The 15507-nt window shown below is 46.9% G+C and overlaps 1 protein-coding gene across 1 annotated transcript in view; it reads left to right on the top strand.

Moving 5' to 3' along the window:
- Positions 1 to 228: 228 nt before the first annotated feature.
- SPIRE2 (spire type actin nucleation factor 2) overlaps positions 229 to 15507 on the top strand; it is a 45062-nt gene continuing 29783 nt past the window's right edge. The window contains exon 1 of the mRNA XM_063945939.1: positions 229 to 663. Within this exon, the coding sequence (XP_063802009.1) occupies positions 411 to 663 (253 nt within the window). The 5' untranslated portion in view covers positions 229 to 410. The remainder of the gene's footprint in view (positions 664 to 15507) is intronic.

Below are 15507 nucleotides of genomic sequence, written 5' to 3'. Positions count from 1 at the left end.
CTGGCACCTGTCTCTCCCATGCCCCTGGCTGTCTCTTCCTGGCACCTGTCTCTCCCATGCCCCTGGCTGTCTCTCCCTGGCACCTGTCTGTCTCTCACATGCCCCTGGCTGTCTCTCCCTGGCACCTGGCTGTCTCCCCCCCCCCCCCCATGCATGGTGCAGGACCCACCCTCCTCCATAGCAGCACCTGCCCTTATACCCCGCTGTCAGCACTCCGCACCCCCCGCCCCGCTGCCCTTCCCCGGCCGCAGCGCAGCCGCCTCTCACCCCTCCCTGCTGATGACACGGGCCCGGTAGGAGGGATAGCAGAAGGCGGTGCCTCCTCCTCCCCTGCACCGGAGCTCTCCTGGGCAGGAGCCTTGTGATGGAGAGCCTCCCTGCGGTGTGCGCCCGGTGATGGAGCCTCCCGGATGGCCAAAGCGACCAGCAGCGGCGGCGGCGGCGGCGGGGGGATCTCCGGGGGACCGGGGGAGCTGTCCCTGGAGCAGGTGCTGAAATCCTACGAGCAGCCCATCAACGAGGAGCAGGCGTGGGCCGTGTGCTACCAGTGTGCCCGGGGGCTGGCCGAGGGGTCCCGGGGGGCCGCCAGCAGCAGGATCCGGGATCCAGCCTCGCTTCTCCTGCACCGGGATGGGACGGTCACGGTGCTGCCGGAGCCCAGGGGTGAGTGATGCATTGCGCGGCGTGTACTCCCGTCCAGGGGCATGGGTCCAAGAGCTTGCAATCTAACAGGAGAGAGGGAGAGGAGGGGATCAGAGCTGGGGGGCAAGGTGCAGGTGCTCTGTGCATTGGGGAAGGGTATTGGGGCACAGGGGAGAGCATGGGCAGTGACATCAGGCAGAGTGTGATTACACCGCAGAGGGCACAGGGGCACTGGGCAGGGAGAACATGGGGCACAGGCATTGGGGAAGGGTAACGGGGCACTGGGGAGAGCATGGGGCACAGGCATTGGGGGAAGGGTACACTACATGGGGTACATAGGGAATACAATGCATAGGTATTATGAGGAGTGTAGGGGGAACATGGGGCACTGGGGAGAACATTGGGCACAGGCATTGGGGAAGGGTAATGGGGCACAGGGGAGAACATGGGCAGTGGCATCAGGCAGAGTGTGATTACACCGCAGAGGGCACAGGGGCACTGGGGAGAACATTGGGCACAGGCATTGGGGAAGGGTACACTACATTGGGTACATAGGGAATACAATGCACAGGTATTAGGAGGAGTGTAATTACACCCCTGAGGGTAATGGGGCACTGGGGAGAGCATGGGATAGGCACAGGCAGAGTGTGATTACACCGCAGAGGGCACAGGGGCACTGGGCTGGGAGAACATGGGGAATAGGCATTAGTATTACTATAATGAGGCACTTAAGGTGAGATGTATCAAATCTTGGATAGAAAGTGGAGATAGTACGAACCAGCTCCGAGTCCTAACTGTCATTTTTCAAACCCAGCCTGTGACACGGCAGCTAGGAGCTGATTGGCCGCTACTTTATCTCTCTCCACTTTATCCACATCCAAGGCTTTGTTTATAGACCCTTAGTTTATCTCTCTCCAAGGTTTGATATCTCTCTCCCCCTTAAGGTACAGGAGGACATGGGACATAGGAATTAGCAGCAGTGTAATTACCCCCGGATGTCACAGGGGCACAGTACAAGTCACACTGTTATCTCGCACTATTCCTGCGCGTGTAATAAGGACATCATGTCACTGGTGTAATAGTGTACATGAGCAGGAGAAGGAATGCACTAAGGCCATATTGTGCTCAGGGCATCCGGCAATAATGGTTTAGATGTAATATACTTGGGTTTAAGCATAGACAGAGGTAGAACTAAAGTAAAGCGTATAACTGCTTGTGGAACTACATGTACCACCATGCCCTTGGTGCATACTAGTACCTGTAGCAGCTGGAAGAGCAGGCTGCTTACCTTTTACTTAAATTGGCAAATATAGACCATGGTAGTGGGAGCAGGGTTTGAAAGACATGGTATATAGACAGCGGCTACAGTGACACCTGACTTCAAGCAGGGCAGACTGCTTGTTCTCAGACGCTGCTGCACCAATTGCTCCCATTGGTCCCTTGGCTAAATGATGTTACCTCACTGAAAGTATTGAATACTGTTTTCTTTCCAAATATCTTTTTTTAATGCTCGCTGCTTATGTAGCATATGAGGTCAATGACCCCACCTGCCCCAAAGCACAGGAAGTGTGTGATGTACCGTTACCTGCGGGGCGCATACCATGTTACTGTGCTGGAAGGATATCTGCACACCTGTCTCTATTGCTGTGATCACACAGCTACACCTGCTTGGGCAAGCTGTACACCTCTCCGCCAGTGACCCCGCACCTCTGCGCTCTCCCTGGCTTGTTGTGTGTGGATGTCGGTGCCAGGAGCTCATCTCTGCACCTGCCCGTTGTTTACAGTCTGCAGCATGCGCCACGCAGCAACCCGACGCAGGATCCACAGTTACATCCCCTCCACCCAGCTCCTGCTGCAGTGTGCAAGACAGATGTGTGTCCGACAGCCTGTGTGTGTGTGTGTGTGTGTGTGTAATACGTATCATTCATATACGTCGCAAGCATTGCTGCTGACAGTGTACATCTCACCGCACTTTACATTTTTATGTTAATCAGACTAGTGTCACTCAGACCGCTCTGCACAACAATTCCCAGCATGTGTCTGACTACACACGTGTGTGTGACACAGTACTAGGCTGAGCGTGTCACACTGATTATAGATAACGGTGCAGAACTCCTCACATAAGACAGATGCAGGCAGTGACATTACTGCAATACACACATTAGGGGCCGTGCACGGTGTGTATGGAGTGTTCTGAGGTTTAGTAATTATTCTGCTTTTATGTATTAGAATATTTTAATATTGTGGCATAAATATGTCACCTGTGTCAGCTGCTGTGTCACAGTGCGCTCTGCTCTGTACATCTGTAGAGCCTATAGCCCAGTGCGCTCTGCTCTGTACATCTGTAGATCCTATAGCCCAGTGCGCTCTGCTCTGTACATCTGTAGAGCCTATAGCCCAGTGCGCTCTGCTCTGTACATCTGTAGATCCTATAGCCCAGTGCGCTCTGCTCTGTACATCTGTAAAGCTTGATACCCCAGTGCGCTCTGCTCTGTACATCTGTAGAGCTCGGTAGCCCAGTGCGCTCTGCTCTGTACATCTGTAAAGCTTGGTAGCCCAGTGCGCTCTGCTCTGTACATCTGTAAAGCCGGATAGCCCAGTGCGCTCTGCTCTGTACATCTGTAAAGCTTGGTAGCCCAGTGCGCTCTGCTCTGTACATCTGTAGAGCTTGGTAGCCCAGTGCGCTCTGCACATCTGTAGAGCTTGGTAGCCCAGTGCGCTCTGCTCTGTACATCTGTAAAGCTTGGTAGCCCAGTGCGCTCTGCTCTGTACATCTGTAAAGCTTGGTAGCCCAGTGCGCTCTGCTCTGTACATCTGTAGAGCTTGGTAGCCCAGTGCGCTCTGCTCTGTACATCTGTAGAGCTTGGTAGCCCAGTGCGCTCTGCTCTGTACATCTGTAAAGCTTGGTAGCCCAGTGCGCTCTGCTCAGTACATCTGTAAAGCTTGGTAGCCCAGTGCGCTCTGCTCAGTACATCTGTAGAGACTGATAGCCCAGTGCGCTCTGCTCTGTACATCTGTAGAGCTTGGTAGCCCAGTGCGCTCTGCTCTGTACATCTGTAAAGCTGGATAGCCCAGTGCGCTCTGCTCTGTACATCTGTAGAGCTTGGTAGCCCAGTGCGCTCTGCTCTGTACATCTGTAGAGCTTGGTAGCCCAGTGCGCTCTGCTCTGTACATCTGTAGAGCTTGGTAGCCCAGTGCGCTCTGCTCTGTACATCTGTAAAGCTTGGTAGCCCAGTGCGCTCTGCTCAGTACATCTGTAAAGCTTGGTAGCCCAGTGCGCTCTGCTCTGTACATCTGTAAAGCTGTAATGTGTTCTGGGTGCTGCTATTTCAGCCATGTAGAGTATTTGTGAGATATAATATGTCCCATATTGCTCATGACATCATGTGAGGCGTTCTGTAATGGTGGCTGATGTGCACATTATGCCGTCACTGTATGCACTATATGATTGTGTAATGGTGGCTGATGTGCACATTATGCCGTCACTGTATGCACTATATGATTGTGTAATGGTGGCTGATGTACCGTCACTGTATGCACTATATGATTGTGTAATGGTGGCTGATGTGCACATTATGCCGTCACTGTATGCACTATATGATTGTGTAGTGGTGGCTGATGTGCACATTATGCCGTCACTGTATGCACTATATGATTGTGTAATGGTGGCTGATGTGCACATTATGCCGTCACTGTATGCACTATATGATTGTGTAATGGTGGCTGATGTACCGTCACTGTATGCACTATATGATTGTGTAATGGTGGCTGATGTGCACATTATGCCGTCACTGTATGCACTATATGATTGTGTAATGGTGGCTGATGTGCACATTATGCCGTCACTGTATGCACTATATGATTGTGTAATGGTGGCTGATGTGCACATTATGCCGTCACTGTATGCACTATATGATTGTGTAATGGTGGCTGATGTACCGTCACTGTATGCACTATATGATTGTGTAATGGTGGCTGATGTACCGTCACTGTATGCACTATATGATTGTGTAATGGTGGCTGATGTGCACATTATGCCGTCACTGTATGCACTATATGATTGTGTAATGGTGGCTGATGTGTACATTATACCGTCACTGTATGCACTATATGATTGTGTAATGGTGGCTGATGTGCACATTATACCGTCACTGTATGCACTATATGATTGTGTAATGGTGGCTGATGTGCACATTATGCCGTCACTGTATGCACTATATGATTGTGTAGTGGTGGCTGATGTGCACATTATGCTGTCACTGTATGCACTATATGATTGTGTAATGGTGGCTGATGTGCACATTATGCCGTCACTGTATGCACTATATGATTGTGTAATGGTGGCTGATGTGCACATTATACCGTCACTCTATGCGCTATATGATTGTGTAATGGTGGCTGATGTGCACATTATGCCGTCACTGTATGCACTATATGATTGTGTAATGGTGGCTGATGTGCACATTATACCGTCACTCTATGCACTATATGATTGTGTAATGGTGGCTGATGTGCACATTATACCGTCACTGTATGCACTATATGATTGTGTAATGGTGGCTGATGTGCACATTATGCCGTCACTGTATGCACTATATGATTGTGTAATGGTGGCTGATGTGCACATTATACCGTCACTGTATGCACTATATGATTGTGTAATGGTGGCTGATGTGCACATTATACCGTCACTGTATGCACTATATGATTGTGTAATGGTGGCTGATGTGCACATTATGCCGTCACTGTATGCACTATATGATTGTGTAATGGTGGCTGATGTGCACATTATGCCGTCACTGTATGCACTATATGATTGTGTAATGGTGGCTGATGTGCACATTATACCGTCACTGTATGCACTATATGATTGTGTAATGGTGGCTGATGTGCACATTATGCCGTCACTGTATGCACTATATGATTGTGTAATGGTGGCTGATGTGCACATTATGCCGTCACTGTATGCACTATATGATTGTGTAATGGTGGCTGATGTGCACATTATACCGTCACTCTATGCGCTATATGATTGTGTAATGGTGGCTGATGTGCACATTATGCCGTCACTGTATGCACTATATGATTGTGTAATGGTGGCTGATGTGCACATTATGCCGTCACTGTATGCACTATATGATTGTGTAATGGTGGCTGATGTGCACATTATGCCGTCACTGTATGCACTATATGATTGTGTAATGGTGGCTGATGTGCACATTATGCCGTCACTGTATGCACTATATGATTGTGTAATGGTGGCTGATGTACCGTCACTGTATGCACTATATGATTGTGTAATGGTGGCTGATGTACCGTCACTGTATGCACTATATGATTGTGTAATGGTGGCTGATGTGCACATTATGCCGTCACTGTATGCACTATATGATTGTGTAATGGTGGCTGATGTGTACATTATACCGTCACTGTATGCACTATATGATTGTGTAATGGTGGCTGATGTGCACATTATACCGTCACTGTATGCACTATATGATTGTGTAATGGTGGCTGATGTACCGTCACTGTATGCACTATATGATTGTGTAATGGTGGCTGATGTGCACATTATACCGTCACTCTATGCACTATATGATTGTGTAATGGTGGCTGATGTGCACATTATACCGTCACTGTATGCACTATATGATTGTGTAATGGTGGCTGATGTGCACATTATGCCGTCACTGTATGCACTATATGATTGTGTAATGGTGGCTGATGTGCACATTATGCCGTCACTCTATGCACTATATGATTGTGTAATGGTGGCTGATGTGCACATTATACCGTCACTGTATGCACTATATGATTGTGTAATGGTGGCCGATGTACACATTATGCCGTCACTGTATGCACTATATGATTGTGTAATGGTGGCTGATGTGCACATTATACCGTCACTCTATGCGCTATATGATCGTGTAATGGTGGCTGATGTGCACATTATACCGTCACTCTATGCGCTATATGATTGTGTAATGGGTCTGGTTTATTCCAGTCCATCAGTAAATCCAGCTACAGGGACTGCAATAAAGGTCCAGATCTGCAAGAAGCGTTCTAGGCCACAGTGACTGCTTCAGTATTGCAATGTCAGGTGCTGTCCCCTTGTCTCACTGTTCTGCCATACATCATTGTTATGTACTGTATGCTAATCAGTAATATTAGTAATTAATAATACAACTGGATGTGGTCATTACTTATTTATTTTATACAGATGGCACTGGGGGCAGGATGGCACTACAGAGAGGTACGTTACTGAGAAGGGGCTGCAAATATAGCATGTGGGGGGGCAGCGAATGGTAAATCGTGCCTGCTTGTCATGTGGTCGGGCTTTGGCAAAAATACAGTACTTAGCAACTTCCAAATGACTTTCCGAGCAACTAAGACACCCTTCTTCTAGACGTTCCTGTTCCAGGGCGGGAAATGTGAGAGTTTAGGTGTAATGATGTTTCGGCATTGCCAGTTTTGTAGTTGGTTGCGTGCTGCTGGTCTGGATAATTACTAAGCTGCTGGGACTATAGCTACAAGAAGACAGAAGCGCAGCTTGTGGATCAGGTGCAAAATACAAGATTGAGACCCAAGCGGGACTCTAACCCCCAGTCCTTAATCTGGAGTACAGGCAGCTATGGGTCTTCTGTGTGCTGGTTTATTTATTTATTAACATTGTCTTATATAGCGCAGCATATTCCGTTGCGCTTTACAATTAGAACAACAGTAATAAAACAGAATTGGGTAAAAACAGACAGACATTGAGGTAGGAAGGCCCTGCTCGCAAGCTTACAATCTATAGGAATAGGCATTGATACACAAGGATAGATGCTACCTATTGCATATTGGTCCACCAGATTGCTAGGTTCTTAATGGGTTGTATGATAAGGTCACCCAGTGATGTTGGCCAAGGGTCAGGAGGGTGTGAGAGTAAAGAAAGACAAGATATGTGATGTCATGTGGACTGTACAGAGAGGGTGTAATTAGATAGGGAAGCACTGAAGGTTATGTGGGTGGGTCTGGAATTTGATAGGCTTGTCTGAAGAGGTGAGTTTTCAGGGAACGTTTAAAGGTTTGGAGACTAGAGGCAAGTCTTATTGTGCGGGGGAGTGCATTCCACAGAGGGTGCAGCCCGGATAAAGTCCTGTAATTTTGAGTGTGAACAAGTAATGCGTGTGGATGAGAGACACAGATCATGTGCAGAGCGGAGGGGTCTGGTAGGGAGATATTTTGAGATGAGTGAGGAGATGTATGTTGGTGCAGTTTGGATAATGGCCTTGTATGTCAGTAAAAGTGTTTTATATTGAATACGGATAAATACCGGTAACCAATGGAGGGACTGACAGAGCGGATCTGCAGACGATGAACGTCTAGCGAGGAAGATTAGCCTCGCAGCTGCATTCAGAATGGATTGTAGCGGTGAGAGCTTGTATATATAATTATTATTATCATCAGTTATTTAAATAGCGCACACATATTCCGCAGCGCTTTACAGAGAGTATTTATCCAGTCACATCAGTACCTGCCCCAGTGGAGCTTACAATCTATATTTCTTACGGGTGTGGTATGCAAGGTCGATAGTAACTAGGTCGACAGTAAGTAGGTCGACGGTATCTAGGTTGACAGGGTCTCTAGGTCGACATGGTGTAGGTCGACAGGTCAAAAGGTCGACATGAGTTTTTAATGTTTTTCTGGTGTCGTTTTCTCCGTACAGTGACCGGGAACCCCAATTAGTGCACCGTGTCCCCTCGCATGGGAAAGGTGCCTCACGCCGCTGCGCTCGGCACAGGTTACTATTCCCAATCGTAGTCCGCGCAGATCGTAAAGTATGAAATCGATCAAAAAAAAAAAACATTTGTGAAAAACTCGTGTCGACCTTTTGACCTGTCGACCTAGAGACCCTGTTGAACCTAGTTACCGTCGACTTAGAGACCGGATCCCATTTCCTACCACATGTACACGCATACACATTCACAATAGGTTTCAGTTTTGTTGGGAGCCAATTACCCTACCCATATATTTTTGGATTGCGGGAGGAGACCCACGCGAGCATGGAGAGAATATACAAACTCCACACAGTTAGGGCCATGGTGGGAGTGGAACCCATGACCTCACTGCTGTGAGGCAGTAATGCTAACCACTACACCATCCGTGCTGCCCTCACTGTACATGGTTGGAATGTAGAGCTGGAATACCTGCTCTGTTTCGGTGACCGTGAAGAACGCTGCGCTTTTACCGTTCAAGTTACAAACTGGAAGAACAGTGTTCTGCATCATTTCCATCCCAAGTGATCTGTAATAAGGAGATAATAACAGGATAACATCTATTCAGCAGGATTTCTACTGACTCCTACACTATAGTAAGGTGCACACTCAGCACCAAGCATCAGTCACATCCAGACATTCCACCATGCAACAAGAGCTTGGCTGTATTTCCGTACACATATACTCACATATGCTGGTGTATACATTATACATATACTCACATATGCTGGTGTATACATTATACATATACTCATGTCTGCTGATGTATACATTATACATATACTCACATATGCTGGTGTTTACATTATACATATACTCATGTCTGCTGATGTATACATTATACATATACTCACATATGCTGCTGTATACATTATACATATACTCACATATGCTGCTGTATACATTATACATATACTCATGTCTGCTGATGTATACTTTATACATATACTCATGTCTGCTGATGTATACTTTATACATATACTCATGTCTGCTGATGTATACTTTATACATATACTCATGTATGCTGCTGTATACATTATACATATACTCATGTCTGCTGATGTATACATTATACATATACTCACATATGCTGGTGTATACATTATACATATACTCATGTCTGCTGATGTATACTTTATACATATACTCATGTATGCTGCTGTATACATTATACATATACTCATGTCTGCTGATGTATACATTATACATATACTCACATATGCTGGTGTATACATTATACATATACTCATGTCTGCTGATGTATACATTATACATATACTCACATATGCTGATGTATACATTATACATATACTCACGTATGCTGGTGTATACATTATACATATACTCATGTCTGCTGATGTATACTTTATACATATACTCATGTATGCTGCTGTATATATTATACATATACTCATGTCTGCTGATGTATACATTATACATATACTCACATATGCTGATGTATACATTATACATATACTCACGTATGCTGTTGTATACATTATACATATACTCACATATGCTGATGTATAAATTATACATATACTCACATATGCTGATGTATACATTATAGATATACTCACATATGCTGATGTATACATTATACATATACTCAGTATGCTGATGTATACATTATAGATATACTCACATATGCTGATGTATACATTATACATATACTCACATATGCTGATGTATACATTATACAGCGTCACTCTCATCGTTATGTTATGGAAGTAAGGGTGTACATAGGGGGCATAAGGCTAACACAACCTACAGCTCTTCAGCTGATGTAGTACTACAAGTCCCAGAATGCTGCCTACCTCTCCCATTATATGATACGCAGTCACATATCTTATGAATATAGGAGTGCATGCACAATGGCCCAGGTGCAGAATCCTTATTAGGACACATTGAGCCTGAGGCACTAGGTGGACAATACATCCAGACAGAAGAGTAGATGACAGGGGATGGGTCTATTGTCACACTCATTACCTCCAGGTGGGCTGCACTAAATCCGGGACAGCTCTACTATATTCCTAGGATTGTCCAACTCCCCTCCAACACTTGTCATTATGGGGATCCCATCACAGACTCCCAGACATGGGGAATAGAAAGAAACGGAAGAAGAAACTCCGGGCCGGCACCTGGAAGATCAGGGCTGGCTGTGAGCTGTCACACCGATTACTGATTAAACCATAGCCAGTTTAAGGCGGGGATGCTGGGCATACTGTACCCCAGGCCCCCCTTTTTTCAGGGGCCCCCCAACCAAAGCACACTGATATCACTAGCTTTCCCTCAATGCGAGAGCCAGAATGTGAGCAGGACAGTATGCAGTGCAGGCACAGACACAGGAATATCAGGGGTATCATGAGCTACTGACAGAGCATTCTGACCGGAGGAGAGATAGGAGGGCGGAGAGAGCTGAAAGTAACACAGGGATTCCAGCTTATCCTCATCCCTGCCTAGATTCCTCAGTCCTGTGTATACTTTTATGCTACTAAACCATTTGTGTCTAGAGATAAAGACACACAGAGAGTCCTCCTGAGTCCTGTCCCAGTGCGTAAGTAGTACAGAGGTTGCTGCTATTCTTGCATGTGACAAGATAATATATTTTATTTTTCTATGTGTATTTTAAGGATGTTTAAGTTGTCTTTATTACACTACAAAAACATTTTATAAAATAGTTGCCTTTCAATTAGGTGGAGCTATAAACAGTGCCCAGGCATTATTAAACTATTAGATTAAATCTAATATACACCATTGGTTTAAATTTAATATACACAATCTGTACCGCCCACCATGACCCATTCCAGAAGGGACAAAATGCTCTCTACCTGAACTTCCCTCTTCATTTATGACTGCAATCACCTGTGATGAAATACCTATCTTATTAATGAAATTGTTCAACACAGGTGACGCCAGTCATATATTAAGAGGGAAGTCCAGGTAGAGAGCATTGTGTCCCTCCTGGAATGGGTCATGTTGGGAGATATGCACAATTTAATATACACCTTCCACCGGGGACCCCCAGGCTTAATCCGGCCCTGCATTAAGCCGTTATATGTCGCTTCAGAATCTACAGGGACATAAGCACTGAGTACCCCGCCAATACGTCACATGTGATCATGTCACATGTAATAATAATGTACGGTTATGGAGGCTCCGATGTCTATGAAGAGCATTCTTGCCGGACTCTGCTGGCTGGATGCGTTCCACGTCTCCCAGTCTCCCAGCACGTGCGGCCTATTGCTCTGCATTATATATAATTGCACTTAATTAGCTTTGATTGTGCTGTTTTCTTTCGTTAGCTGCCCGGACCAGTCTGACAGCTTGTTAATTAATGGCACAGATCACATTTTTTTTCAATATAATACAACAGTTTTCTGTGTTTATATACCAGGTTGCTATGAGAAAACAGTTACCGCAGACTAAAACACAACAGTACCGCCGTGTATAATAGTGACATCATTACATGACATAATAGCAGACTACACATACCTGGTCCTAAGCATTACCTGAGTCAGGTGTTACCCTGGCACTAAGTACCCGGTACCACCCCATACTGTATTGGGCTATATTGCCCAACAATCTGCAGTGCCCCTTCACTGATGCTTATTTTGCACACAGATGGAGCAGGGTTTATTGCAGTAAATGGTGAAGCTTGGTTCTGAAAAGGTTTTGTAATTAACCTAAATGACAGTTCTGTAATGTCAGAGAAGATCTCTAGAGGATATTGGGGGTCATTCCAACCTGATCGCTCGCTGCAGTTTCTCGCAGCGCAGCGATTGGGTCGGAAGTGCGCATGCGCCGGCGCGGCAGTGCGCCAGCGCATGACAGCCATCGTAGGCTAGCGATCGCCTCTGAGACAGAGGCGGTCGCTGGGCGGAAGGGGGCTGGATGGCAGCGTTAAGCCGCCAGTTAGGGGGCGCGCTCCGGCCAACGCAGGCGTGGCCGGACCGTTGGGGAAAGGGGGGCGGTCCGCGGCGGCTGCGTGACATTACACGCAGCCGCTGCGGGCCGTAGAGCGACGAGTAGCTCCCGGCCAGCACGCTAAAGCTGCGCTGGTTGGGAGCTACTCTGGAAGTGCAAAGGCATCGCCGCTGTGCGATGCCTTTGCACTTCTGCGGGGGGGGGGGGGGGGGGAGGCACTGACATGCGGGGCGTCCCCCCCCCCCCCCCACACATGTCAGTGTGAATGATCGTAGCTGTGCTAAATTTAGCACAGCTACGGTCAACTCGGAATGACCCCCATTGTCCATCAATCACAATAAAGAGTGCTCCACCTGCAGTAACGTATGCTACACTAGGATAAAGTATAAGATAGAGGTCCAGCTAGGGGCCATGTGTAATAGCTTGCAGGTAGATTTGGCTGCATGATATGAATTTGTTTCTTATTGGCGAACCTTGGTTGGTTTTACGCCAAAAACACTTTGGGGTAATGGTGCCCTATCCTCGGACTGCTTTACACCCTATGTATGTTCTTCTGGTGTTTTCATTAAACCTATATTGCAAAAATAAAAACAATTTGGTGCTTTTAATCAGTTAAGTCAGTGAAATCTCAGCACTTTGGCGTAACGCGCAGGTGATTGCATTTGGCCCTAGAAGCGCAGACAGGGCAGGTGCTAACCAAGACGGTCACCCAGGATTTAGTGGGCACCTAAACCTCTGAGAGACATAATGGGGTATATTTACTAAAGCTTCTAAGCCAGAGAATAGTTGATGTTGCCCATAGCAACCAATCATATGCTGTCTATCATTGATTGGTTGCTATGGGCAACATCACCAATTTCTGTTTTAGACGCTTTAGTAAATTTGCCCCAACGTCACTCATCCAGCGTCTTTATTTGAACCGTAATGCCACCTCACTGTGCGCTGGACGCTGACATGGAGGGGCGGCAGCCTCCTTAGGAAGAAGATGCAGGCTGCTGCGCCTCCATGTTTGTAATGGGCTGAGGAGGCAGCAGCCAGCTCTGGCATTGGAGGTACAGCTGACAGATACCTCCTCCTCTGACTGCCTGACTAGGCCATTGATCTCCCGGAACGCCCGGTCTAGCTCTGCACTTAGATCTCCGGGGGGTATATGGGTGAGGGTCTTTAGTGGGGTTCTGACAGAACGTCAATGATCTGTGTAATATCTGGCTGAGGTAAATAGATGGTAATAGAGGAAGACAGGAATAATGTGGAGAACCTGTAAACGCTGTTTAGTGACGTAACACCTCTTTGGCGATCTGAGAGGGGTGAGACGGGCCTTAGCACGGTTGCTGTAGCGATAGACCCTATTATCCTATAATGAGTCCATACATTGGGAGCACAAGCAGTACTTGCTGGGTATATAGACAGACGTCTCTAGAGAAAGATCTATGGTTTCATTGCACGCTCCTTACACATGTCTATTTACTCCAGTGATGTATATGGGCCCTGAACAGTCATACGCTTGTCCTGCTGCTATGGGGAGTATATAGCGGAGCTTAACAAACACAACAACTTAACCATTGTATGAGCGGCTTCTTTCCATACCTTACCTACCCCGATTCAACCACAGTGGTATGTGGCCCAGCCAGCTACGCACGTGGTGACATGTGAAGAACCCGCCTTACAGCTAACACTGGCTCATGTGCATAGAGATAAAAGGGATTGCCTTAGGGCACAAGGTGGTAAAGGCCTAGAACAGCATTAGCCGCGTGTGAGACGGATTGTCGTTCTGCTTCAGCAACTTTCATTTCAGTGGTCCTCATCCACTGCGCTCTGCTGTGTTGCCACGTAAGGACACAAAATGGGCCGTAGTTAAAGTATGGGATGAAACCTGAAGGCCGCCAGCTCTGAACTGGTGCAAATTTGAAAATGCCCCCTGCCCCCAAAAAGCAGCCTCTCAGTCCCTTTACCTATGACTGTGGCTATTGAGAAATGCCCTCACTCTGCGCTGGGCCTCCCCTTGGCCTGTGCAAACCTCCACCCCTCTGCAAAGGCCGCTGTCTGACCTATGCCTTGTGGGCACATTAGTGCAAATGGTGGTGAGCGGCGGAACCGAAGCAGAGTTTTCACTGTTCCAAGTGTTGCAGGTTACCTCCAGTGTGTTCATGATGGTCCTACAGTCCTTGTAGCCCCTTGCCTAAATGGCTTGTGACCTCCTTCTGACCAGTAGTACCTCATGTATTATTAAGTCACGTCAATTCTAACAGTTTAAAGTTGACTGAGGATACGTTACATGTGTAATAGTTATTATGCTGACATCCAAAATGTCGACCGTGAACATGATGACTTTGCAATGTCAACATTACAGGGTTAGACTGCGGTTAGGGTAACTGTGACTCTGGTATTAGTCAGTGCCTCACCAGCCATTGACCTCACCGCACCTCACTGCATTATGGCCATGTCGGTATTCTTGTGTCGATGTTGGGAATGTCAATATTTTGTACCACACCTCAAAATAACGGTTATATTGTCATCTTTATACATATGGATTACGGGGGTAATTCAGATCTGATCGCAGCAGCAAATTTGTTAGCTAATGAGCAAAACCATGTGCACTGCAGGTGGGGCAGATATAACGGCCCTCATTCCGAGTTGTTCGCTCGGTATTTTTCATCGCATCGCAATGAAAATCCGCTTAGTACGCATGCGCAATGTTCGCACTGCGACTGCGCCAAGTAACTTTGCTATGTAGAAAGTAATTTTACTCACGGCTTTTTCATCGCTCCGGCGAACGTAATGTGATTGACAGGAAATGGGTGTTACTGGGCGGAAACACGGCGTATCAGGGGCGTGTGGCTGAAAACGCTACCGTTTCCGGAAAAAACGCAGGAGTGGCCGGAGAAACGGTGGGAGTGCCTGGCCGAACGCTGGGTGTGTTTGTGACGTCAACCAGGAACGACAAGCACTGAACTGATCGCACAGGCAGAGTAAGTCTGAAGCTACTCTGAAACTGCTAAGTAGTTAGTAATCGCAATATTGCGAATACATCGGTCGCAATTTTAAGAAGCTAAGATTCACTCCCAGTAGGCGGCGGCTTAGCGTGTGTAACTCTGCTAAATTCGCCTTGCGACCGATCAACTCGGAATGAGGGCCAACATTTGCAGAGAGAGTTAGATTTGGGTGGGGGGTGTTCAAACTG

The sequence above is a fragment of the Pseudophryne corroboree genome, chromosome 11 (genome assembly GCF_028390025.1).
Source record: "Pseudophryne corroboree isolate aPseCor3 chromosome 11, aPseCor3.hap2, whole genome shotgun sequence".
Lineage (NCBI taxonomy): Eukaryota > Metazoa > Chordata > Amphibia > Anura > Myobatrachidae > Pseudophryne > Pseudophryne corroboree.
Note: the sequence above shows the minus strand (reverse complement) of the source record. Positions and strands in the feature narration are given on the sequence as shown.